The sequence below is a fragment of the Poecilia reticulata genome, linkage group LG23, assembly GCF_000633615.1.
Source record: "Poecilia reticulata strain Guanapo linkage group LG23, Guppy_female_1.0+MT, whole genome shotgun sequence".
Taxonomy (NCBI): Eukaryota; Metazoa; Chordata; class Actinopteri; order Cyprinodontiformes; family Poeciliidae; genus Poecilia; species Poecilia reticulata.
The window spans coordinates 415,138-441,058 of NC_024353.1; the positions used below are offsets into that span (position 1 = coordinate 415,138).

Here is a 25,921-nt window from a genome sequence, read left to right on the forward strand (position 1 = left end):
TGCTGGGTAACGGGCAGAACTCTACTGGGGCTGCTAGGTAACGGGCAGAACTCTACTGGGGCTGCTGGGTAACGGGCAGAACTCTACTGGGGCTGCTAGGTAACGGGGCTGCTTGCTTTGAGTTTCTTGAAACGGCTCATTGTTAAGACACCAAAAATAATGAAATTATTTATTTAAGGTGTTTTTAGCAGCAGTAGAAACCCAAATAAAAATACAAAAATGTGAATTTTGCACAATAGTTCCCCTTCAAGGTGTTTTGTTGGAATTTCATGTGACCAATCAATGCAAAGTAGGTAGTAGTTTTAAAGTGGAAGGAAACTGATACATATGAGAATAATCTGTCATCTATTTTTCTTTGCTTTACAACTTGAGTTCAGAGGTTGGGAAATTATTAGTGGTATTTAAACAGAATGAAAACGTCTCGGCATATTTCATTTTTACAAAATAGTTTTGAAAAGATTAATTTTCCCTCCACTTCACAACTTTCCACCATACTTTGTGAAAGTTTAAATGCATAAAATCAAAAATAAAATACATGAACAATGTTTAAAAAAACAATTGATTTGGCTTTCAACAGATTGAGATGTTCATAAAGTCTGTATGTTCATAAATTTTGTACGTTGCAAATGTTTTATTGTGAATGTGGAAAATCTATTCAAATCAACAAGACATTAAGAAAGAAAATAAGGGTTTAAAGTAGCTATAGTTCTTAAGGTGAGGTTAAAAATCACCAAAAATAACATTCGGCAGGTCAGAAGTTTACAAATATTGGTAATTAGAATCAAACAATTGGTGCATCTTTGATTATTTCCATCAGAAGTGATTTTAAACATTATTTATATGTGGTTTAATGAGGGAAAATCTTTGCATTTAACTGGTTTAATGTTCTTTCTAGCCCTCTGTGTCATCTGTTATTACCCATATTTGGAGCGACTCGCTGTCTGACAACACGCTCTTACTTCCTCTTCCTGTTGTAATGCAACTCCCACTAAGACTTGTATTTACTCTCCTCATAATTTCCACCAAAGATAAAAATATCTTCACCTGATGTGCTCTTTGCGCCCGGAGCCCTCAATGCTTTTGGCCCCCCACCTCTGCTCCTGCTCGGATACATCATTCTGAAACACATTTCAAACAAAGTTTACAGAAAAATAACCTTTTTTTTTTACTGGTGCTCTCTCCAGGAAGTATCCAGTACCTCAAAGTCAGGGTCTGTCTCCCAGTCGTCCCCCTCTGCAGCCACCTTCACGTTCACATCGTGGCCCACCACTGACTTCCACATCTGGGAGAAGGAAACACACAAACATTAACACTCAGAGCTCAGTTTAAAGCTGCTGTTTCTGTACATGAGTCTTATTTGTGGAAGTTCTTTTTGCAGGGCAGAAACAGAGCAAAGAGCAACCATTAAGTCCCAAAAAGGAAGTTGAAGCTTCACTTCACCATTACTGTGCAGACTTATTGGATTCTTAACTAAAAGTCTAAACAAACAGAACAATTTTGATATTATAAGCTGTTATGACATGCAAATTCTGATCATGACAAACTCAAGCTTATGTTCATTCATTCTCATAAATATGTAATATTTACACGATTAACCTTTATTTGACATGTTTCATGACACCTCTGGAGCTATTTTATCATATTTAAGAAACCTTTAAGATATAAATTGTTACATTGACTAGGATTAACGGTGTACTGGCTTATGATTGAGCTACTTCCTTAATTAGGGCGGAAACATTTATGATTTTTAAAAGAAATGGCTGCAGATTTAGTCAGTTAGTGCAGAAGAAATAAAAAAATATGACTTTACCTTTTAGTTACTGCGCAGTTTTGATGCGATGAGGCGGATTTTGCAGTAAAAGTTTTCCTGAGTCTTCACAGGTTGAGACCGTCTGATGGGCGACACGTGAACGCGGATCCAGCAAACGAGAGCGCGCAGAGGTACAAAAAAGTAAAACCAAAAAAAAAAAAAAAATCTAAATATTTATATTTTTATATCGTTCACAATATCGGCAACACATAATAAAAATATTTGCTGCTGCTTCAGTAGTTCGCATTTACTTTTAGAACACATCTTTTATACATGGTGCATTCAAACACCTTCGGAAATTTTAAGAGTCGCTACTTCAGTTTTACCAACAGAACTGAAACCAAGGCAGGTTGTGATTTATATTGTAGTAATGCAATTACACCATTAGGAGACACTAGAGTATCGCATTTTTTTTTAACTACGCACCATCTTGTGTACTTTTATGTTCTAATAACACAAGAAAAACCCAACAAAACTTCACTTCCACTTAAAAACATCCTTTATTAAAAGTTTTGAACATGTGTCATCAGTAACAACCTGCCCTCCAGCCATGGAGAAAAACGACTGTAGTGTTTCACACACACCGGTTCCCACTGCAAAAAGTGTCTGAACCTCAGCTTCGGTTAATAATCAACAAGATAGTGATTAGATTTTCTGAGTCACGATGATCCCAACGAGGACTTAAACAAAAACCTACCGAGGAAATTAAATTTAGATCAATGTCTCCCTCGATCCAAACCACCAAAAATGTTTAATATATTTTTCATATACAGCCCTTTGAACAGGTATTTACAAGAAGATGATTTATAAAGGATGTGACAGCAGAATTAGCAGCCCAGTGTTACGAGACAGGAATGATATATATGGAAGGCGATTTAACCTATATTTCATAACAAGGAATTATATTAAATCCAAGTTAATGGCGATATCGTTCAAAAAAATGTGTCATCCTTCATCCGTTGGAATGCAGCAACATCATAATGGACATAAAGGGAAACGCGTCTCTATGACTAACAGTAAACAGTACTGGAGAACGGATTAAAAACTGCATAATTAATGTAGAGACACGACACGGGGATATGTAAAACCAGAAATGGCACCGTTCACCGTTTTTGTGCATAAAAGGAAGTTAGAAGGAGATAAATATCACATAATAAACTCAACTTGAAGTAATTTATTTTAAAATGCTTCCTGCTTCCTCGAAACCGTTAATCTCACAGCTAGCTTAGCAAGCCCAGCAGAGCTAGCTTACGTAGCATAGTTACTTTAGTTTGACTTTTTCACAGGATTTCAGCTCCGATATGTGGTGCTTTAAAGAAGTATTTATACCTCTTGAATTATTTCGCATCAGTTGTGAAGCTGAAGAAACTTTGTGCATAGTTTTCCATGTTTTTACAAATAGAGCCGAGCTTAGTTGTGCACTCCACAAATCAATCCCCCATGTAAGAAACCATGCCTCATTTTTCATCCACCTCACAATTATGTTCTGCTTCATGTTGGCCCCTACTGTAAAATCCCAGTAAAATACACTAATTTTGTGTATTTTCAGAATTTTTTCCTGTTATTGGAAAGACTCAGAGCTCAAATCTACAAGGCACATGATGTACAACACTTCCAAAAAACACTTGGTGGCGTCTTTCTTTCAGCTCATCAGATCTGGAAAGGAAACCCAGGAAACCCTCAGACTGGGGGGATCTTTATAAGATGGCCGAACTACTTAGTCCCTTTTGATGTGAAGGAGCGGTGGCTCAGATCTACCAAAGAAGCTAATTTCTTAGCTCCATAATTATAGTTGAGGGTTGCATTTGTTTATTTTCTAAGTAATATTAAGATATTGTCCCTTTGCATCCGTTTTGTAGCAAAATCTCCCACTTGTAGGTGACTTGAGGTCACCTATGACCAAAGAGTTGAAACAGACACCCCCTGAAGTAAATGTATATACACTTTGGCTAAACGATTAAAGTGCACCGTTTGTACAGAACATCCTTCGGACCCTTCGTTAAATTATTATATATCACACTATGAATTATAACCAACACATTTCTATTTTCTTGGACCTTCTCCCGTGTTATTTGGAGCGGTTTTTCAGAGGTATCCGCCCAGGCAGAGGAGCAGCAGTACGTGCACAGTGAGCAGGTAGAGGCCGAGCAGCAGAGGGGTTCGCTGACGGGAGCAGAACGCCACGCGGAGCATCCGCAGCAAGCTGGGGCCTCCTCTGCGGGTCTGCAGGGTAAAACACAACGTTAGGATCACGGACGGTTATCGTTACAGCTGTTAAGGTGACAGATGAGCCTAACCCGGGTGACGGCGCCCTCTGGCGGCTCGATAAACACAGCCGTCTCAGAGAGATCCCCTTCGTTTGCAGAGTGCCAGGAAGCCTGGCTGTGACTGATGGAGACAATAAAAACATCAGGTGATTCACTGCTGATGCTTCAGATCATCAATTATGGATTATTTTGTCAAAATATGATAATATTGTGAGCAATCCATGAGCAAGAGGCAGAAAATTGAGTGATAAAACAGTAATGAGGTTAAAGATAAAATATTTTGGGTTAAAATGAATAAAAGTGTGCAGGTAAGTTTTATTAAAGGTAACATGAAGGACAACGCCACATTTCTGTAAAGCGATCTATAAATCAATAAATAATTTTCAGGCAGTATTTGCTGTTTTTTTCTATAAGCTGAATTAATATTAACCAAAACTGGTCGCCTAAAGACTAATTATATTACATCCATACTTGTTATCCTTACGATCTTTTTATTCTTAATTTTTCCTACATTTTGTCCCATTTTTATATTACAGGTAATTTTTTTACTTTTAAATTTTGCCTCGTTTTTTACGTTTATCATAATTTTCAAAATTTAATTAAAGAATAAAAGATTTTCTATTTTATTATCTTATAAGTTTTATTAATTATTTTTCTCAATCATGTCAACCACAACTTCAAGAAAATTAAAACATTTTAAATTATTATTATTTTAATTAATTTACTACTTTTATTATTACTTCTCTGAATTCTAATATTTATTTTAGGACCTTATTTTTATTATTTAGGTTATTAATAATTAATGGATTATAAAAAAATAATTATGTATAATATTTTGTTGTTCATTTTGTTTGTATTGATGAAAACTCTGCTTTCCATATAATAGTATTTTGTATTATTTTGTTACATTAATAATTAGTAAAATTATATATTTAATTATTTTTACTAAATTTATTTTTGATCATTTATTATATCCAGGGTTATAAATATTTTTTTATTCTTAATTTTTGCTGGTTTCTTTCTAGTTTATTATTATTTTTTGTAGTTTTGTCACAGCCCTGGAGGATTCTTTTTGTTGATTTTTATTTTTTAAAGTTCGTACCGTTTGAGGAGATCTTGTGTCGCCATCAGCTGCTCCTCAACCTCCAGCCGCTGCTGAGTCTCTTCTTCTAGTCTGACGTACAGAAAATAAAAATCAGCATCTATTGTGTCGTTTCCTGGATGAAGCGTTTGATAAAAACCTCTGCTGAAGCTCCAGGAGCTCCTCCGCCTTGGAGGACCGGCCGTCGGCCAGGCTGCTCCGCTCCTGCGGCGCTCCAGGTGGGCTGTCTCTTTCCTCTGTGCCCTGCAGGGGTTTAGACATAAATAAAGTAGAAAAAACACTTTGCTAAATTACATATTTCCATCTGCTCACCTGTCTCTGTAGCTGTTCTCGTTTGAGTTTGGGCTTCTGGAGTCGAGCCTCTTCCAACATGGCGGCCAGCTGCCGCAGCTGTTGGTCTTTCTCTGAGAGCGTGGCGAGCGTCTGCTGCTTCAGCTGCTCCGCCTGAGCCAGCCAGTCCGTCCGCTCCAGCCTGGAAGTCAAATCAATTTGAAAAATGGTTCATTTCACCACTTAAATTAAACAGTGCAGAAAGATCTGCAACGAAAAGAAAAATAATAAAAATACAAAAAGAGTACATTTCCACCCAAAACTCAGAGATTTTTCTGTTTTGTCTAGAAAGTTTCTGAAATTCCAAAATGTCTGAGAAAAAAATACAAAATTAGTGAACTCCAAAAATTGAAAATTTGCGAGAAAACTCCTCTTAAATTTTAAGATTAATCTCAGAATTTTTAAAATTCTGAGATTTTAGAAATCTCAGAAAAACTGAGAAAAAGTCACAAATATGCCAGGCAAAAAACACTAAGAAATTTTTAAGAATTTCTCTAGAAAAAAAAAACAAGTAAATTTTCGAACTCCAAAAATTTTTAAATTTGCAAGAAAAGGATCTCAAATTTTTAATCTCAGAGATTTTCTAGAAAAAAAAACGTGAAAATTTCTGAGCTCCAAAAGTTAAAACAATGTGTGAGAAAAAACTCAAAAATGTTTAGAGTAAGTTCAGGAAATTTCAAGAAAAGTTTCTGTAAAGTTAAACATTTTTGTTTTTTTCTAGAAAACTTCTTAGATAAACTCAGAAATTTCCGTATTTTTTCTAGAATATTTGACATGATTAAAAATTGTAGATTGTTTTCTAGGAAACTTTTAATATTTCGACTTTATTCTCGCAATTTTGTGATTTTACAAGCAATTTCATTTTCTCACATGGCCTTAGCGCTCAGTTGTAAAAAAAAAAAAGGCTAACTATGTTAAATAAAATTCAGCAGAATGTGCCAATTTTTTAAAAATCCAACCAATCGTCATAATAATCGATCAGTAAAATAATTGTATGAAGTGATAGAAACTTTCAGATTAACCTCAGAAATTTTCTATAAAAAAAAAAACAAATAACATTTAAAGATTTGTTTTGTAGAAAATTTCTGAGATTAATCTCAAAATGTCCAGGTTTTTTGGGGGAAATGTACGGCTTTTTTCCATTTGGTGAAGAGGTGGAACCTGAGGGATTCTGTTTCCTGCTTGCTTCTGTCCGCCGCGCTCTCCAGCCGCGTCACGGCCTCCAGGATCTCCTCGTTCTTCTTCTTCTCCTCTAAAAGCTCCTGGCTGACTTTAATGAGCTCGCCGGCTCCCAGCCGAGCCAGGTCCGACTTCTGCTTCTTCAGCTCGGCCGTCTGCGTGTTCAGCTGCTCCAGCTGCACAGAGAGACAACAGAGCAGGAACGATTAATCGTGATTAATTGATTACTGAAATAACGTTCACTGAAAAAACAAGTTGATTTCCTCATTTAAAAACGGAAATGATTTTTTTTTTTATTAGAAGTTTTAGTTTATTTCTAATATGTAAAAAAATATTTGGGGCTTTTTAAAGAAAGCATATAAAATAAAATTAAGAGAAAGTCAAAATAATATGATAATAGAGTTGGAATAATATGAGAATCCAGAATATTGTCAAAATAATATGAGAGTAAAGTAAAATTTTGACAATAAAGCTACAATATGACGAGAATAAAGTAAAAATAATGAGAATAAAGTCGTAGTACGAGAAAAAAGTCACATGTGAATAAAGTCCAGTTGTAATAGCATGAGAAAAAACAATGCTTTGACTTTACTCTTGTAACTATAATTTCTTTATCTTCTTAGTGTGGCTTTAATCCTCCAATGTAAAAAAGGCTGAAGTGGTTAAATAAAAATCTGGACAGAAGAGAATTGGAGCATTCTGCAATCGTCAGGATAATCAATGGATTAATCACTAAAACAATCGTTGGCAGCATCACTAAAACGGAGCGAAGTTGCTAAAACGCTCATATCATGAAGCGAAGTAGCAGGTTTCAGCTCACCAGCCTCTCCCTGTCGTTCTGCAGGGCCTGCAGGGCGTTCTTCAGGCCCCACACCTCTCCAGCGCCGCTCTGTGCCGCCCTGCTCCGCTCCTCCGGCTCCCTGACCTTCTGCGCCGCCTCCTCTCTGGCCTGCTGCAGCGCCGCCATGGCGTCGGCGAGCTGCTGCCTCAGCTGCTTGGTGGTGTCCGTCTCCTCCAGCAGCCGCTGCTCCACGATCAGCAGGTCGCGGGCCAGCTCCGCCACCCTCTCCTGGGCGCTCTCCGACTCGGTGCGCATCACGCCGCCCTCCCAGCGCAGCTCGGCCAGCTCTCTGCTCTCGGCGGCGAGCTGTTCCTCCAGAGCCTCGGCTCGGACGCGCTCCGCCTGCAGCTGCTCCCTAAGCTTCTCCACCTCCGCTCCAGGTGCGTCCATCACCTGCGAGGCTCGACTGAGAGTCTCCATCTCCACTTTCTGCGTCTCTTCTTTGGTTTTGCTGCTCAGCTGAGCCTCCAGCTCCCCGCGCTCCCGCTGTAAGGTCGAGATCTTCTCCCTGTGAGCTGCCAGAAGCTGTTTGTGTTGGGAGTCCTTCATGCTTAACACTTGGGTGAGGTTGTCTCGGTATCCGTGTAGCTGAGCCGACAGCTTGGCCTGCTCGGCGTGCATGTCGTCTCTCTGGACCAGCAGAGAGCGAAGCTCCTCTTTCAGGCTGTTGTTCTCTGCCGCCGCCTCCTGGATCAGACCATCCTTCTCCATCATCACCTGCAAGATGACGCACAGGGCAAAACAGGTTCAGCCTTTAATTGAAAGGTGAGATAACACAGAAAATTATAACGTGATGGGAAAAAAAAACATTGTCTCAATGAGCAAAATTTATTTTACTTGGCAAATTGGGGCCACTGTAGTAAATTTCTGCCAAAAAAACTCAGAAATTTTGAGATTAATTTAGGAAATTTCTGTGTTGTGACTTGAAATTCAGAAATCTCAAGTTTTTTTTTAGAAAAATCTTATTTTTTTTTGTCAAATATGTCTACTTATATCTGGATGACTCACCCTTGCTCCATGCCTTTGAGGCTAGAAAGTCAGCAACTCAGATTAAGTATATTTGAATGTAACTCAATCTTCAACAGATTCATCTGGAAAGCTTTCGTCACTAAGCTTTTCGCTCCTGCACTCAGGTTACCTGCAGGTGTTTCTCCTCCAGCTGTTTGTACGTGCTGAGCACTCGGTCTCTGTCGTCCTGCAGCGATCCCATCGCCTTGGTGAAAGAGTCCAGCTTGGTTTTCCGGTTGCTGCTCTCCTCCTGTGCTTCCCGTAGTTTTCCTTCCAGATCCCTCACTTCTCCTCTTCTCTGCTCCAGCTCCCTTTCGGCATCTTGTGCCCGGCTCTCAGCCTCCTTCCGCGCCTCCTCTGCTGCCTTTTGGAGCAAATTATGTGCAGAAACAAAATATTTGGAAAGGGTTTCAATACATTTTTCAGAAAACCTACATTTTTTTCCACCAATGCGCTCCTCAGGTTTCCATAGTTCAGAGTGATGTCAGCGCCCAGGGCGGCCATCTTGTTTGACATTTATTTAGACTTTGAATTCAGGTCAACTCTAAGAAAGACCATCAGAGCCAGGCTGTTTTTAATTTTTTTTTAAAATAAATAAAATAAAAAATTAAATGCAGAATGCTGCGAATCTTGTGAAGTTATGCTTTGGTATCGGCATCAAATTACTTTCAGTAGTACGACTAACAATTCAACAATTAATTTAGTAATCAGTTAATCGATAGTGAACAGACCATTTGCTAAAAAAAACTACAAAAGTACATGCAATACATTTTGCATTTAAGATAAAAAAAACAATTGTCAATAGATTAATCAATAACTAGAACTTAATTGTTAGATGCACCCTGAGGCAACTTGTCTTACTATTTTGTCATACAACTCACAGAAAGGATAATTGAAATAAAAGCCAATTTAAAAAGTATACATTCTGTCATTTGTAATTTCCTTTTGAGAAAAGAAACCGAAAAACAGATTAAAATTGTAAATCATATCTGGGATGAAATGAATCCCAAGAGCGGAATTTGAGAGAATGCATCTGTAGTTCCCACTCCTTACCTGTTGGTGGCAGCAATGCTACCTGCAGTTGTTTGCTAGAAGAAGAAAGTATTTGCTTACCTGTGCGACAGCTAGCTCCTTCTCCCCCAGCAGCTCCACCTCCCTCCTCTCCTTCTCCTGTAGCTCCGTCTGTAAACTCTCCGTCAGAACCTTGGAGGAACGCAGGTCCGTCTCCAGCTGCTCCACGTTCAGACACAGACGCCTCTCCTCGGCCTCCCTCTCCCTCAGCTCGGTTCTGGCCCGCTCCACTTCGCCCGTCTGTCTGCCGACGGCCTCCTCCAGAGCCCGGACCCTCTGACGCAGACTCTCCAGCATGTTTTTGAGGACGCCGACTTCGTTCTGAGCAGATACCAACTCGGATGCCGTTTCCTCCAGCTTCAATCTTTCCTGATCAAGAACCACTTGGTGCTCCACGACGTTCTTTTGTTCTTCTTCAAATCTCAGCTGCCAGTCTTTCTCTGCTTTCTGTAACCTAAAACGACAAATATTTTTAGCTCATAGCTAAAATTTAATGCTGCATTGTCAGAACCAAATATTAAGATCGTTCTCCTGTGACGTCACTTTTCTGGGAACTTTGTAGCTGACGAGAATCTTGGTTGCATCAACAGATATTGATGCAACCAGTAATTTAATATTTAAATGTAGCAAAAACAAATGTAAAAGATGTACCTGTTTACAGACTGCTCCAGCTCCTCTTTCAGCGCCGTCTCTTTCTGAAGTTGATCTGTGAGCTCCTTGGTGCGCGTTTCAGCCTCACGGACTTCAGCCTCCTTCCCCTGCAGAGCGCTGTTGAAACGCGTCTCCCACTGCCGGGCTTCATCCAGAACTCTGTCCCTGTCGTCTTGCAGGGAGGACATGCTGCGAGAGAAGGCGGCTAACCTGGCTAGAGTCTCGTCCAGACGGGCTTGGGTCTCCTGGGTTCGCCTCTCTGCTGCCTCTGCAACCTCTCTGGCTTCCATAGCAGCTTCCTCCTCCTTCTCCCGCTCGCTGTAGGCCTCCTCCAGTCTGAGCTCCGTCTCCTTCAGCTCAGCTCCCAGCCTGAATCTCACAGAGTCCAGAGTTTGCTCCGCCTCAGCCTTCAGCGCAGCCTCTTTCTGCTGGAAGCTTTGCTCAGTGGCCATTCTTGCAGAGACCGCCTCACTTGCCTCTTTCCGTGCCTCCGCTAGTTCGGTTTTACAACTCTCCATTTCTGCTTCAGACCTCTTCAGATCTTCTAACGTTTTGGCGGACTCCATCTTTGACTGCTCCAGCCTGCCTCGGAGTTCCTCCTGGCTTAGCTGCAGGGCTTTGACTTCACGTCCAAGTTCACTGATCTTCTCCTGATATTGGATGGAGTCCCTCTGAAGCTGCCGCACTTCCAGTTGCTTTTCCCTCAGTAGCTCCTCCAGCTGCTTTGCTCGGCTTTGGCTGCCTTCTTTGACCCTTTGGGCAGACCTCAGCTGCTGCTCCAGTTCCCTCTGCTTTCCGGACTCGGCCTCGGCTTCGGCTCTCTCTCGCCGGGCCTGCCTCACATCCTCCTCCAGCCTGGCGGCTCGGTCTTTCTCACTCTGGACCTCAGCCTCCAGCCTCTCTACCTCTCGCTGTGTCTCAGCGAGTTGCTCACGGTTGTCTGCTTCTTCTTGCTGGTAGGTGGCTATGCTCCCGTTGAGCTGGGCCAACTGGTTCATCAGACGCTCCTCCAGGTTGTCTTTTTCGGTTTCAAGACTCTCAAGGAGTTCTTTGAGCTGAGCTTCTCTCTTTGAAGCGTCTTCAATCAGGTGTGTTTCTCTCTCGTTGCTTTCTTGAAGGTTCTTCTCCAGACGGTTCTCGTTATTTTTGCTCTCCTGCAGTTCTTGCTCAAGAGAGGCCAGTTCAGCTTCTCGTTTTTGCCAGAGTTCCTTCTCTGCATTCAGAATCTCAATCTCCCTCAGTTTATCTTCCAGTAAAGCTTGAATCTTCTCCTTTTCTTCTGCAACTGCAAGATCGTCTTGTGGCTCTGCTGCAGTCATCACTGACTGCGTTGAAGTGATGACTTCCTCTACAACAGGTGCGGAGCTGCGTTGATTTGCCTCCATGTCAGCCAGTTGTCCATTCAGCTCTTCAACCTGCTGACTTAGAGCATCTCTTTCCCTTGCTGCAGCTTCCAGTTCAGCTTGCAGAGCTCTCATCTCCTCCTGATGATGCTCTGCTTCAACTTTGATGACCGGGTCATCTTGTTTGGAAGTTTCCTGCCTCTCTCTGAGTCTCTCGTTCTCCTCCTCCAGCTCCATTATCTTTTGCTGTTTTGTCTTTGCAAACTTCCTCATCTTGTCCTTCACTGTATCCACCTCTTTCTGCGCCTCCTCTGCTCGTCTCTCGCTCTCCTGCCTTGCAGTCTCGTGAGCTCTCGCCTTAGCCGCCAGCTCCTGTCTTTCCTGCCGGGCAGCTTCCAGGACCTTCCTCACACGCTCCGCCTCGTCACTCACATTCTCATAAGACTTGAGCAGAGTCTCGTACTCCTCCTTCATCCCTTGGACCTTCTCCTCCCACTCCTTACACACCCTCGCCGCCTCTTCCTTTGCCAACTCCACCTCCTTCTTACAAGCATCCTTCTCATTGATTATTCCCTCCATTACGAGCTTCAGACTCTCGCATGACGACCCCAGACTTTGGTTCTCCACTAGAGTCCGATCCACCTCCTCAATAAGTTTTGCCCTTTCGCCTCTTAGACTCTCAAGCTCTTCTTCTGTTGAATGGATCTTCTGCTGCAGCTCAGCAACTATCTTCTCAGCCAAAGCGAGCTGCTCCTTTAGCGTCTTGTTCTCTTTGAGGGCCTCTTTGCGAGACACCAGAGCAGCTTGAAGCTTTCGCTGAAGCTGCTGGAGCTTTGCCTCACCATCTTCTTCTTGCTTTTGTGGAAGCTCAGTCTGCAGTTTGTGCATTTTCTCTTGCTCTCCCTTCAGTTCCTCCTGTAAAGAGCTTATCAGCTGATCTTTCTCAGACACAGAGTCTTGCATTGAGTGTATGAGGGAGTTCTGTTCACTCAGCTGCTGGCTGAGCTCTGATATCTCATGGTTCTTGTTGTCCAGAAACTGCTTGAAGTCTTCCACTTCAGCTTGAAGAGTTTTCATGGAGGCCTCTGCAGAAGCTTTTGATGCCATTTCTATCTCTGCCTTGAGGGTTTCTGTATAAGCCTCAGCTTGAAGATACTTTTCTCGAAGTTCATTCATCTCCTCATAGAGGGCATCAATCTGCTTTTCCTTCTCTCTCAGTGCTTCCAGGTCTTTACCCAGTTCAAGTATCTCAGACTCCCTAAGCGACAGGCTGCTGTGAGTTTCCTGAAGCTGCTTCTCCAGCTCAGTGTTCACTTGCCGACAATCTTGGATCTCGTCTTGAAGAGCTTTAAGAGATTCCTCCAGTTGTGTAGATGCAACAGGAGACGGCTCCAGAGGATGCTGATCGGGATCGCTTGCCTGTGGTTTCAATGAATCTGTTTCAGATGCTGCAAAGTCCACCCAATCCTCTTGAACCCAACTGTTTGCGGCAGACGCCTGCGCCGGTTCTGGTTGTGGATCTCCATCAGAGGTTGCCTTTTTCTCCAGTTCTCTAAGCTTGTCGAGAAGACCTTCCCGTTCACTGCTCTGCACGTCAAATCGCTCGGTCAGCTCATTGAAGTCATCCTTCAGCTGCTTCATCTGTTCGCGATGATGCCTGTCTTTCTCTTTGGCTTTGCGGATGGTTTCCTTGCGGGATTCTTGGGCTTCTTGAAACTTCTTCTGCAGCGTTTCACACTCCGCTTCAAGAGAAGTGACTTGAGACTGCAAGATGCCCGTTTCAGAGGTGGCTTCAGGCTGTTCTTCGCTCAGCTTTCTGTTCAGAGCAATTGTCTCTGCAAGGACTTGATCCTGATGGTCAAGTCTCTGCTTAAGAGCCTCCACCTCTTCCTCTTTGGATCTTAAAGCGTCTTCTAGCTTCATGATCTTGTCCTCCAAGTCCTGAATCTCAGGTCTGTGAGGGAGCTTCTCAGAAGGTTCGTCTGTCTCGTCTTTCTCCTTCTGTCGTTCGGCTTCCTTCTCAAACTCGCTGACTTTCTTCATGAGCTCCTTGCGCTGAACCAGAGCTGCCTGCAGCTTCTTCTTTGTGGTTACCAGTTGCATTTCCAAGGCTTCCTTCTCCTTCCTCAAGGAAACCACTTCTTCGTCATCATTAGATGCTTGCTGTTGATCATCTCTGACCTTCTCCAGCTCTTCCATCTGCTCCTTAAGTTTACTCACTTCTCCTTTCATCTCAAACTTCTCTTCTTCTGCTTGAAGGAGCCTGGCGGACATGCTGTCGTTAAGCTCCGCCACCTCCTTTTCTTTCTGGGTGAGAAGAAGCTGCAGCTCTTGAATCTCAGAGTCCTTCTTTGATAGAGACTCGTTGTGGAGATCAGAAGTCTGAGAGTGCTCCAACAGGCTGTTTTCCATTTCATGAAGCTTCTTCTGCAGCTCGGAGGAGAGAAGTTCTCCGTCCTCCAGCTGAGCGCTCAGCATCCTCGCCTCACCTTCCTGCTCAGACAGAGCTTTCTGCGTTGTTTCCAAATCTGCCTGCAAAGCCTCAATCTTCTCCTCCTTGGTTTTATTTTCATTCTTTAAAATCTCCAGTTCTTCTTCCAGAAGTTGCATTTCGACACTCTGTTTCTCCACCATTTTGCCGTTTTCCAGCTCCTTGGACAACCTGAATGCTTCAGCCTCAGATTCCTCTTTGGCGACGGTGAGAGACTGAGCTTCCTCTTCTAGCGTCTTGATTCTCTCCTGTGATGCTGCAGCTGCGTCTTTAAGCGCCTGCAGCTCCGCCAGAAGCTCACCGTACCTCTTTTGCAGCTCCTCGGCTAAAGCCTGAGCAAACAGATTGACGTTTTCGTCGGTGGAGGAGGGACTCTGTTGGGTCAGGTGGACTTGGACCACGGATGATGTCTGGGAGGATTCCTGCTCCATGCTTGTTGCCACCCAGGACTGACCAACATCCTGCGGGGCGGAGGGCCACTCCTGAGCGCCATCTTGATTCATGGCTTCCAGGAGCGTCCAGCTGCTGTGGGCCACCTCCGAATCAGTGCTGGTGACCATCTCATCTGAGGAGGTGCCCTTTGATTCTTCAGGAGACTCGGACTGGGGTCCGATGAGCTCCGGGCTGCTTTCGCTGTCAGCAGGGATGGAGAGGACGGAGGTGTCTTCTGCAACTAAGGTGGTCTCTTCATCTTGTGTGTCTTCCACAGAGTCAGCAGGAGCTGCGGCAGCGTCTTGATCTGGACTTTGGTTCATTTCAGCTTCTCCTGAGCTTTGTTTTGTAGCAACTGTGATGGATTCTCTTAAGGCAACTAGCTCATTGTCTTTTTCTACAAGCTGCTGCTCCAGTGCCAAAATATGTTCTGCAGAAGGTAATAAAAATATATATATTTTTGACTAGCTCCATATGATAGTGTGATCGAGGCATTTAACTGTAATGTTCAAACTTAATGTGGCTGAAATTACAGAATAAATCTTAAATAGCCTCAAGTTATTGCAAAGAAATATAACAAAATCCCATTTATGTTGGGCTTAGTCTGTATTGATGTTAAGCAGAAGTAGCTTAGCTTCTCACGTGTTTATTTTTATGTAAAAAATGAACCGATTTGCTCAATTGTATTTTTTATGCATTTCTAATACCAATTATTAAGCTTAAGGGGTTAAATAAAAAATATGTAGAATAATCGATCACTAAAATAATTATTAGTTACGACATTCATACCTTAGAGAGTAAACTTAAAATAAATGTCAAGACTTTTTGTCCTTGCCTTGACCAAATAAGGAAAATAGTAAATGAATAATTTTGTTGCTATTTCCCTTTAATTTATCAAGTGTGATAAAAATGTATTTACCTTTATCAGGTTGGGATGAATCTGGAGACGTTTCAGTGTCGGACATCTAAAAAAAAAAAAAAAGAGGATATGATATGTTTAGCTAAATCTAGATTAAACAGTTTAATATTTAAAAATAAAAGTCCTCTAAATAAAAACAAAACGCAGTTATGAAGATTATGTTTTGAAATATTCTCCCAGTTTAAATCTGAATTAGCGGCGTGGCTCATGAGTCTGCAGTTCAAGGTGAAGGTCGGCTCAGTGGAGAGGGGATTAAATATTCTTCCTCCCTCTGAGATGAAGCATCCAGACAGACACCGTCCCGCCTGGCCTGCATCAGACAGGTGCAGATCACCTGTCCAGACTAAAGCTGTGACCCGGAACAGGGAGGACAGAATCCGTCCGTCTCTTCTGACCTCAGAGGAAAAGGTGACTTTGAAAGGGCGCCCAAAGCCAGGTGAGACCGATCATCACTTTTAGATGTTTATACAGCAGCTGAATGCGACACAAACCCAACTTTTTCACGGCAGTCTCAACGGTCCAATTCTGATCTTTTCACCCCCCCAAAAAATCAGATTTTTCCACTTCCACGTGTGCAACTAACTCAGATGTGATTGTTATAAAGTGTCAGCAGCTTTAACAGTCATGTTGCATTTCATCCGACTTTTACCTCGTGGACATGCATCATAATTTTGCACCAGAAGAAGCCAGAAGAGGTAAATGTAAAAAAAAATGGTTGAAAAGCATAATTATGAAAGAACTCAGTTTCACTGCGGATCAAAACTGCAACATTTGTTACATTTTCAGCTGGTGTGATTTGATTTTGTGTCAAACAATCCAACCCTTTGAAAAGTGTTTCCCTCCTGGCCTGTGGGGGGCGCTGCACCAAGAACCACTGAAGGAAACACGAAGAAGACAATGAATGCAACTTCCTTCTTGATGAAACGTCAACAAAAACGGAATGGCATCCGATTTTAGCGGCTGTAGGATTTAGAAGCCATTTCTCTTTCTAGAGCTAAACTCTCACGCTTGTTTTGGTTGTATTTACCCAGAATGCCTTGTGCTGCAGTCCGCTTCCTGCTTTTGGTGCGGTTTCCAGCCCGCTTAGCGTTTGAACCGCGTCAGAGTTCACTTTAACCGAAACAAGACCGAGGTTTGTAGGTGGATCAGAGTTTGGGTTTTTGGTCCAATTAAACATTCACACCTCCGCAAACGAACCGGACTTTCTAGACCAACGGACTGAATCAGACTAAACAGAACCTCAGAACCTAACCCTGCTCACCTTTAATTAGTTCTACTGCGTTTTATTTAGGAGTATCAGACTAGAGGCAGCCAAATTTATACACAACACAGTGCATTTTTTTGTAGGAAAAATAGATGGGAAATTATGATTTAATGGGGAAAAAAAAAAATCGGAATAACTTCAATATTAAGACTCGTCTGAAAAAAATCATAAAACAGGAATGAACAGAAAAGGCAACAAAAACAAAGTAGAAAATCAAGATGGACTGACTTCTACGATCTGCTGCTCCAGCTGTCGTATCTTGACGTCGGCCTCCTCTTGTTCTGCTGTTTTTATGTGAAGTTGTTCTGGAAATCAGACGTGGAAACCGATCAGAACCAGAACCATGAGCTTAACCTTCGACAGCAGCAGGACCCTTACCCTGCAGCACCTCCATGTTCTGGGTGAGCTGGGCGTACTGTTCGCTCAGATCTCCGCATTCGCCCTTCAGTCTGATCAGCTGCGTCTCCACGGACCGCACCGAGTCCAGCAGCAGAGAGGGGTCAGTGGGGTCAGCGGGGTCAGTCGGGTCGCCCTCCGGCATCGCTTCAGGGGCAATGGAGCGAAGGTGGCTCCAGACCTCAGCCAGAAGCTCCTCCTTCTTCTTCACACCTTCCTGCTCCTCCCTGAGGTTCGCCAGCTCTGTCTGCAGGTCATCGACCTCTAACCTCTCTTGTTCCACGGTCTCCTCCCTGGCTGACTCTGCTTCTCTGATTTCGCTTTGGAGCCGCGTGATTTCTGCCCTGTCCCTCTCTGAGGCATCTTGGTGCGCTTGGGCGGCCGCTAGCTCCGCCTCTTTCATCAGAATTAGCTCCGCCTCCAACCTGGAGACCTCCATCTTCTCTTTCTCCAGCTGCTGCTGGCTGATGAGCGCCGCCTCCCTCAGGGCGGAGAGTTCCGCGTCGCCCTGGCGGGCCCGTTCGGCCCACTCCTGCCTCAGCCGGACGGCCTCAGTTAGCTCCTGCTCCATCAGCCGGAACTGAGCCGTCAAAATCTGCAAGAAAAAAAAAAAAAAATCAAACAAATAAATAAAAATCATGTTTGTTGGTGATTTTTGCAAGAAGAACCTCTAGACTAGGCCTGTCACGATAACAAATTTTGCTGGACGATTATCTAAAAAAATTATTGCGATAAAACGATAATATTGTTTCAAGACCTTTTGACACTGATTTTATGGAAATGACGTAATAATACATGCGATTTCCTGATAGATACACTTTATTTTCAAAAGAACACTGGAACTGATAAACTAAACAAACAAAACAACCAAAGAATAAAATAAAATGGATTCTCAGTCTCATTAACAAAAAACGTACTTGAATAAAAACTAAACAACATAAAACCAAAGTGGAAATAAATACTGCATTCAACCAGAAGAGTGCAGATTATAAAGTCTGTATACTATATTGCCCTTCAGTAATCACTAGATTTAAATAGAGAAAATGGACACATCCCACTATCTAATGCAATAATTCACACTACACCATTTTTTGCCCCTTTTTTCCCTTTATGAGAATCTTAGATCGTTGGCCGTTCTAAGATTGTTGCTGGTGGTTTCGTAACCGATCATCCTGTAGTGGGATTTAGATCGTTGTAGCCGCTCCGATCTAAATCAGGGGTTTTCCCCGACTGGGAGTTTAACGCTGAATGTGACAGGTAGCCAATTAGAAAGCACGGATTCTCCTCCACGCTTTATTAGGGGAAATTAGAGGGGAATCCCAAACAGCTGACACGGCGCAACACGAAGTCCAGCGGACATAGGAGATGATATGTTTAAACAACATTAATATTTATTCAACATTTCTTGCAAAGAATATAGAAATGACGAGGGGAGGAGTTGGAGCCAAATTGCTACCTCATTTGATGAACCCGGTAACTTAGAATATAATAGTTAATCGAACCTAAAAACACCTGACAATTTGGTGGCTTTTATTTAATACAGCAAATGTGCAAAATTAAAAATAAAATAAGAAATAAAGAAAAAATTGGCTACTTTGCTTTCTTTAGTTTTTTTCTGGCCCATAAATACTTGTGAATAAAATATTTTGGACGCCGCTGACAGCAGCCATCAGGCTGCAGTTATTGGGATCTCCACCTGTTTCTGTTGATCAGCGCTGCTCACTTCCTGCTGCAGCATTTCCAGCTCTTGGGATCGAGAGAACAAAGTCTCTTCCAGCTCAACGCAGCGCTGCTGAGCCGCCTGGGAGATCAGAAATATCAGACGTATCACAACTTCGATTTAAAACAAAGCTAAAACAAGGACTTAGCCAGAATATGAGGAATATAGTACATGTTTAACCAACCAATTCTCTCATTTCTGAGGAAAATCTGGATGAAAACCTTCATCATAGCTCTTGACAACCTTAAGAGAGCAGGATTTGTGTAGAAATAATTACAGCTGGGTTTGCTACCTGCTGCAGCTCGGTGCCGTCCTGTGTGCCGACCTTCAGCAGCTCCTCTTCATGTCTCTGAATCTGCTCCTGAAAACGAGCGTCCTTCTCAGCGACGACGGCCTGCAGCGCCCGCAGCTGCAAAACAAACAAACCAATTCAAGTTAAACTAATTAAACACTAGCTGCACCTCGTCAGCCGAGTTCGTTTGAGTAGTTAGGGTGACCTGCTCGGCGTGGGCAGCCTCCTTCTCCTGCAGCAGCAGCTCGGTGGCCAGGAGTCGCTCCTTCAGCTGCCGGCTGCTGGCCTCCTCCTCGCTCAGCTTGGCCCGCAGATCCTGAAGCTCCTCTTCGGCTGCCGACGCGCCGGCAGAGGAGAAAGAACCGTCTGGAGTCTGCAGGAGGCGAAACGCGTTCAAGGAGAAGATTAACGTCCAAAGGAGAAATTAATTTAGGGGTTTGTGTTGGAGCGGGGCAAAAAGTCACATTTTGGGTGCTGAAGATTATTTTTGGACCAGTGTTCAGGGCAGCCATCTTGTTTGACAAGCATGTTTTACAGTTTTCTAATTCGTAATTTCTGTTTTAGAAATAAAAGGGAGTAAAATCAGATTAAAACAGGAAATGTCTCAGCTGTAGTTTGAAGGTGAACTCTTGGACTCACCGCGGATTCTGCTTGTCCTTTCAGCTCCGTTATCTGCTTGTTGAGCGACGCCATCTTGGCTTTCGCCTGCAGTTTGAGTTTGGTGAAACGAGCTTCCGCCTCTTCTTTCTCATTCTGCAGAAACCAGGAGAAACATTTACAGCAACTTTAAACAAGTTGGCAGAAAAACAAGGAAGCCTGTGAGGCTTTCTACCTTGAGCTGAGCATCTTTGCTGGTCAGCTCGGTCTCCTGCTGCAGCAGCTGAGCGTCTTTGTCTCGGATGAGCTCCTTCAGCTGGACCACCAGCTGCTCCAGGTGGGCCAGCCTCTCCATGGCGTCCTCGGGAACCTCGGCGTCCGCCGCAGTCTGGCCGTCTGCGGCGGGGAGCTGAGGCTCCAGCACGCCCTTTAAACACAGATAATTACACCAAGAGTAAGACAAAAAGCAAGACTTAAAAATGCAAACTTTAAGAATTATTTTCCCGTAAATGATTATGTGATTTCTGAATGAAATTGTTTTTTTGGGGGGGTATCAAAGTAAAAGGTGCAACTTATAGATTCAAACTGGGATTCAGAAAATGTTATACCATGAAAGTAATTAAAGAAACAGCAGCATGACTTACAAGTGGACATTTATGGTGTCGTTTATCATTTATTATGAAAATTTCTAACACAAACACTGCTGGAAATGTTATTTTTACTATTTTATTCACTGTTCATCCAACAGGGAGGATCAATAAATATCAATAAATCTGAAAAATAAGATTAATTGTAGTTATTGTGTGAAAATCAGTTAATTAAAATCTCACTTCTTTAAGCAAATGGTTTCCTGAAGAAAAGCAGTATTTCTGTTTGTGGTGTTTATAATTAAAATAAAGTTTTATAATTGTATATTTATGAATCAATATGCTGTGTTACTGATGTCATATTCAGTGTGTGTAGCTGTTTTAGTAATAAATGTTATTTTATAATCTCGCTAATGGGAATCCAAATAAATAAACAAGTTATAGTTAAAGATATAAAACATAGTTCATTAATGTTATCATTAGAACAATAACACAACATAATATTGTGATAAAATTCATGTTGCAAATAAAAAGTAATACATTTTGTAATGAGCAGATAAAAAAAATTAAAAATGCAAATAGCAGAAAGACAAACATGTGACAAGCAGTTCTGAGTGTTCTTTTGGTTTATATTTCTTATAAAATTCCATTAAAACACATTTAACTTCACCATAACGTAATAAAATATGAACTGAATGACCTGAATGTGCACATTAAATTACACATTTAGAAGCTCAAATAACAGCCGATTACGATATTCTTAATTTTTATTTTTTTAAATTGTGTGAATTGAAGTCACCTGTTGGTTTCCATCTGCGCCCTCCTCTCCAGAAAGCTCCTGGAGGACGTTGGCCAGACGGCTTAACATAAAGTCGGGACTGTGAGGCGACAAAAACAATAAAAAACATTTAAAGGCTTCCTTGTCTTTTTACTGCAGAGATATTTTATTAAATGTAATTCAACTCTGCAGTGTTCCTGAATGCAGCTGTTGAACAGGACGCCCATCTGCACCAGATATCCTGAGAAACTGGTCCTATGAAGCTGAATAAACATGGCTCAAGGCGTATTTATTTATTTTGCAAGGACAAGTAGATGGAAGCAGCAAACCAGTTTCATTTAGCCGTGAAGGTTCAAACAACAAAACACTGTTAGAGGCTGCAGAGGCCTTACATTCAAGCAAAGTGTAACGTGACTTACCTCTACTTTTATTGTTTTATGGAGTGATTTTATTACTTTGTTTTTGCATATTTTGCTGCTACACAAAACTCTGGTGCAGCTCATGTTTTGAAAGTGCTTCATAAATAAATTTAAACATTCTGTAATTTAAAAAGTGTATCCTAAACGTTCCCTGGATTGTTTTTACGTATTTTATTATTTTGTCACATTGGTGGAACAATAAAAGATATTTCTAAGATTTTCTGTTTTACTCAAAAAAAATAAGCAACATTTAATTAAAAATATTGTTATATACTTTACAGCAATTCATATTCATGGAAAATGCAGGAAAAAATTAATTTGTATGAGGTTTACTCATCAACTTTTATTGTTATTCTGTTGTGGGAATTTTGTGAGGCAGAAATTGCTAAACTAGCCTTTTGTCATTACATTTATATTAAGAAAAACAACAAAAAGAGCTTCTTTGTCCTTTCTGAAAGTTTATGAGACAAAGTCTTACAAAAATAACACGTTGAGCGTCATTTACCTTGTCAATCAAAATGAATTTATAGTGTTATGGCTCTTTAAAAAGTGACGTGTAAAGAAATCAGAGGTTTTTTTGCACCTGATATAGGCGGACATAAATAAAAGATATGGAGAGTCCGCCCACCATGAGATAAATAAATAAATCGGCAGCAGCTGAGTTTCACTTTAAATTCAAAGGGCTACACATTAGCAGAGATTCCCTTATCCCCGTTTTCCGGACAAGACCGAAAGTAGCCGAACGCTTTCCGAAGCTCCTGGACGCTTCACTACGGCTGCGTCGATCTTTTAGTGGAGAGAAAAGATTCTTGCTAGCTAAACGCGCAAACTGACGGTGAACTTCCACAGCTTAAATGGCAGCCATTTTTAAATAATGCTATAAAATGGAGACGGAGGAGCAGTTCGGTGGAAGCTCAGCATTTAAACTGACTGTTTCCCACGGAGCAGCGAGTTAGCTGGGGCTACTTGGCGAGCTAACGCTGCTAAAGGTAAATAAGGACAGCCTCTCCTGAGCTTCACTGACTTTCTACTGTTTTTTCCGCCTGACAGCTGCGCACCCCAGTCGGTGGCGTGCTTTTTTGAAATAAAAATCAGCTTTAACTCACCTGTGCGGATGCTGCTCAGATAAATCCGTCTGGTTTTAATTTTTCTTTATTTCCTCGGATGGATTTTAGAGCCACATCACCAAACACTCCCGGAAACAGAACTTTCTCTGCTCTGATTGGACAGCTGGGATCTGTAAGAGACCGTTGACAAATTTAAAGGCGTACACACCCCTTTTTTCGTCGGGGAGTGTCTGACTAAATATACCAACCCAAACACGACGAAATGACAATTTAACTGAATTTATACAGATTGTAAAGATGGCAAGACATGACCAAAGAGTGAAACTGATTGTGAACCACGGGAAGCAGCTGGGGAGGAGTCTGCTCCTCTTGGCCCACTACACTACGCTGTTTGGGGAGTATTGTGGGCGTTTTGTCCAGGGGATACTGGCAGCCATGAAGTGGACCAGCCTGTTTGCACGGACCACAGCGTCGGTTTTTGACTTCATCTACCAGCATCTGCACTGGGGGAAGAGGACAACCGTCAGCACCAAGGAGATCTGCTTGGACCGGTGACTTTTTAATCAGATTGACCATGATGGACCTCAAGAAACTGTAATAGTTGAATATTTGTGCACACAATTACATATTTGATGTTTTTAATCATTCACCTACCTGCTGATACGACTACTTCAGGTGTGTCACAGGGTAACACCAACTCTCCAAAAATATATACTATATATATACACTACAAGAAAGAGAATTTAATAATCTTGTAACATTTTTTGTAAACACTTTATACTGTAACTTTTTTAAATAAGTTTTGTTTTTGACAGCCAATTTCATGTGACAGCTACTATTAATTTAGTTTAATATTACTTCATCCATAAGGGAAATCTAATGCCTCAACTCGTATCTTCAAAGTTGTTGTGCATGGTGATGCTGTTTGGCAGGAAGGGAAGAATCTCCAGCAGCAGTCAATCATCCAATGAATCTGAAGAGGCTTCTGACTGAAGACTGTTTGACATGCTAACATTTCAACATCTGGGCAGCAGAGACGATATTTCACAGCAACATGTCCTGGATGACGGCATCAGTTGTTGTTAAACCCGGCTAATCCACCTAATTTCAGAGGGATGTTGGAGTAGGGGATACAAAATACTTTATGATAAATAGGAGAGACGGTTTGAACTTCCCCTTTCTCTCTTTCTGTTTTTTGGTCCATGAAATCTTTTCAACTCTTTGTTGTAATTCAGGTTTTATCTGAGCTTTTGAGATGCCAATCAGCTGCTAACTGTTTTTTTTTAAACAATAAATTTTTGCCACGGTTACGATAACGTTCAAAAATAAAAGAGAAGAAATCCTTCCAACTGCACAGCATCTACAAGAAGGAATAATTGTTCAATACATAAGCAAAAAAAAAAAGAACAAATGCAAACAAAGGGAATAAATTCTAACAGAGATACTCCAACATCCTTTTAGAAAAACAAACTGGTGAATTTTAGTTGCATTTCATTGTTTTTTGAAACTACTTCCACTTGACAGGTGCACTATTTTCTCCCACTGACACTGAGACCAGGTGGTTTCCTGTTGTTCCTGAACTCTCAGTGGGCTGTATTGAAATAAACGTCTTCACTAATCGCCTGTAATCTCATTTACCTTTGGAACGAAACACAATTAAAGCTGCAAATGACCTGGAAAACTTCCGATCGACGCTTCCTCAGTTTCGCTCTCAGGTCTTTGTGGGTTTTTAGAGTAAAAACTATTGGAAAACATCAGAAGTAATTTAGCAGAGTAATTTAATTTAGGTCTGGGCTTTGACTGGGCCATTCAAACACGTGAGATATGCCAGTCAAGCCGTTAAATTGTAGCTGTGCCTGCCACCACCTTGTTTGAAACAGTAGTCTATAATCATGAAGCTGATTTATGAAAACAAAACAAAAATCTGAATAGTGTGGCAGGTATATGTCTTTACCACCCTTTATTACTGGGATAGCTGTAAATTTCAGAATAAACAGTTGCTTTGTAATTATTGAAAGGTAGTGCTGAGCAAAACAATTGCTAAATTTTATAGTGAAACATAAAACACATATTAAAATGCAATTATTTTATGTTTATACTGAAACATCTTTGCACTTTAAGACAATACTGCAAATGTGTTTTAAGCTTCAAAATATTAGTAGAAAGAAAATGAGAAAATATAAATAAGTGGGCCCAAAACCGAACCTTGGGGTACACCAATATAAACTGGATAAGGGTAAAAGTCTGGGCTTATTTCTGGATTCAGTTTCTTTTGAACGCTTTCTTAAAAAGTGGATTGATTTGAAGCCATTTATACCATCGAGCTCTTTTAAAAATGTGTGTGAACGTCGCAGTTCGGTAAAGACCTCTGAGGTTACCAAATGCAGAAGGGTTGTGCATACCAAGGCACTGCATGCATTATATAAGGAGAGGCAACCTGCTTCCATAGCTGAAGGATTGCCAGGAAGGAAAGACGTCAACAATGACCTCAGACCAGAAGTTGGAAGATCAAGTGGAAAACCTTTCGCTGCCAATTTTCCCAGAAGAGGAAGTCCCAGGAAATTCCCTAGAAGGTCAGAACATGTGACGACCCAGCAACTCCAGCCCAGACGACACAGACCTCCGTAAGCATATCGCTAACGAGGGCTGAAACGATTAATCGGATTAATCAATGATTGAAATAATTAGTTGATTAATCGTTAATTGGGGTATACAGACTTAAAAAAAACATGTAATTTTTGCTGAAAGAATATATTCAGACCAACAATTAAGTAAAAAATGTATAATAATATAAACATTTGCATTTAAGATAAAAACAAAAACCTTGATAGGTTTTATCCAGAACTCCTCAAGTGGTAGATTTAGCTTCACTTTGTTCAGATTTAGTTAAAATTATCCTATTTAACACATTTTGCTACTCAATTATCCATCCATTTTCTTTACACCCTTGTCCCTAATGGGGTCAGGAGGGTTTCTGGTGCTGATCTCCAGCTAACGTTCAAGGCGAGAGCTACCCAATAATAGTTGTTAAGTCAGATTGCGCTGTATTAATGCTACAAGCAAAAAGCATTAATGTTTGAAAAATTTTACAGCTGCATCCGTTTCCCCAACTAATCAAAAATTCACTAAAGAAATTATATTATTACATTTTAGGGGGAAAAATATCAACAAAAGTTATTTATTTGAATATTTTGATGTATTTATAATATTGGCTTAAGTGGTTAAATAAAAAATCTGCAGAATCAGTATATTTTTTTATGTGATTAATCGTCAGAGCAATCGGTTACTAAAATAATCGTTAGTTACAGCCCTGCTTATGACGGAAATTTAAAAAAATGTTTTTACACTGTAAAGTTG

The 25,921-nt window shown here is 41.4% G+C and overlaps 2 protein-coding genes across 3 annotated transcripts in view; both read right to left on the reverse strand.

The window, feature by feature from the left end:
* Positions 1-1,972, reverse strand: part of hcls1 (hematopoietic cell-specific Lyn substrate 1) — an 8,790-nt gene extending 6,818 nt beyond the window's left edge. The window contains exons 1-3 of one of the 2 annotated variants that reach the window (XM_008400345.2): positions 1,811-1,972; positions 1,199-1,282; positions 1,045-1,118 (exon numbers count right to left, since the gene is read on the reverse strand). In XM_008400345.2, the coding sequence (XP_008398567.1) occupies positions 1,045-1,118; positions 1,199-1,282 (158 nt within the window). In that variant the 5' untranslated portion in view covers positions 1,811-1,972. The remainder of the gene's footprint in view (positions 1-1,044; positions 1,119-1,198; positions 1,283-1,810) is intronic. The other variant, XM_008400344.2, reaches the window with a different exon arrangement.
* Positions 1,973-2,291: 319 nt separating this feature from the next.
* golgb1 (golgin B1) lies at positions 2,292-24,241 on the reverse strand. Its single transcript, XM_008400348.2, has 20 exons — positions 22,604-24,241; positions 21,100-21,178; positions 19,949-20,140; positions 19,756-19,869; positions 19,322-19,489; positions 19,117-19,233; positions 18,801-18,905; positions 17,087-17,699; positions 16,937-17,013; positions 15,445-15,490; positions 10,260-14,955; positions 9,651-10,062; positions 8,668-8,901; positions 7,509-8,246; positions 6,671-6,864; positions 5,492-5,651; positions 5,319-5,422; positions 5,180-5,251; positions 4,108-4,198; positions 2,292-4,033 (listed from the first exon to the last, which is right to left on the reverse strand). The coding sequence occupies exons 2-20, from the start codon at positions 21,166-21,168 to the stop codon at positions 3,896-3,898; spliced, it is 8,340 nt and encodes a 2,779-aa protein (XP_008398570.1). The 5' UTR covers positions 21,169-21,178; positions 22,604-24,241; the 3' UTR covers positions 2,292-3,895.
* Positions 24,242-25,921: the final 1,680 nt, after the last annotated feature.

Coding starts and splice junctions, on each gene's coding strand:
- golgb1 (XM_008400348.2), bottom strand. CDS start 21,168: ATGTTAAGCCGTCTGGCCAACGTCCTCCAGGAGCTTTCTGGAGAGGAG. Junction 17,014..17,086: donor GAACATGGAGGTGCTGCAGG/GTAAGGGTCCTG, acceptor TCTGATTTCCAG/AACAACTTCACATAAAAACA. Junction 5,652..6,670: donor CAGGAAACAGAATCCCTCAG/GTTCCACCTCTT, acceptor TTTGACTTCCAG/GCTGGAGCGGACGGACTGGC.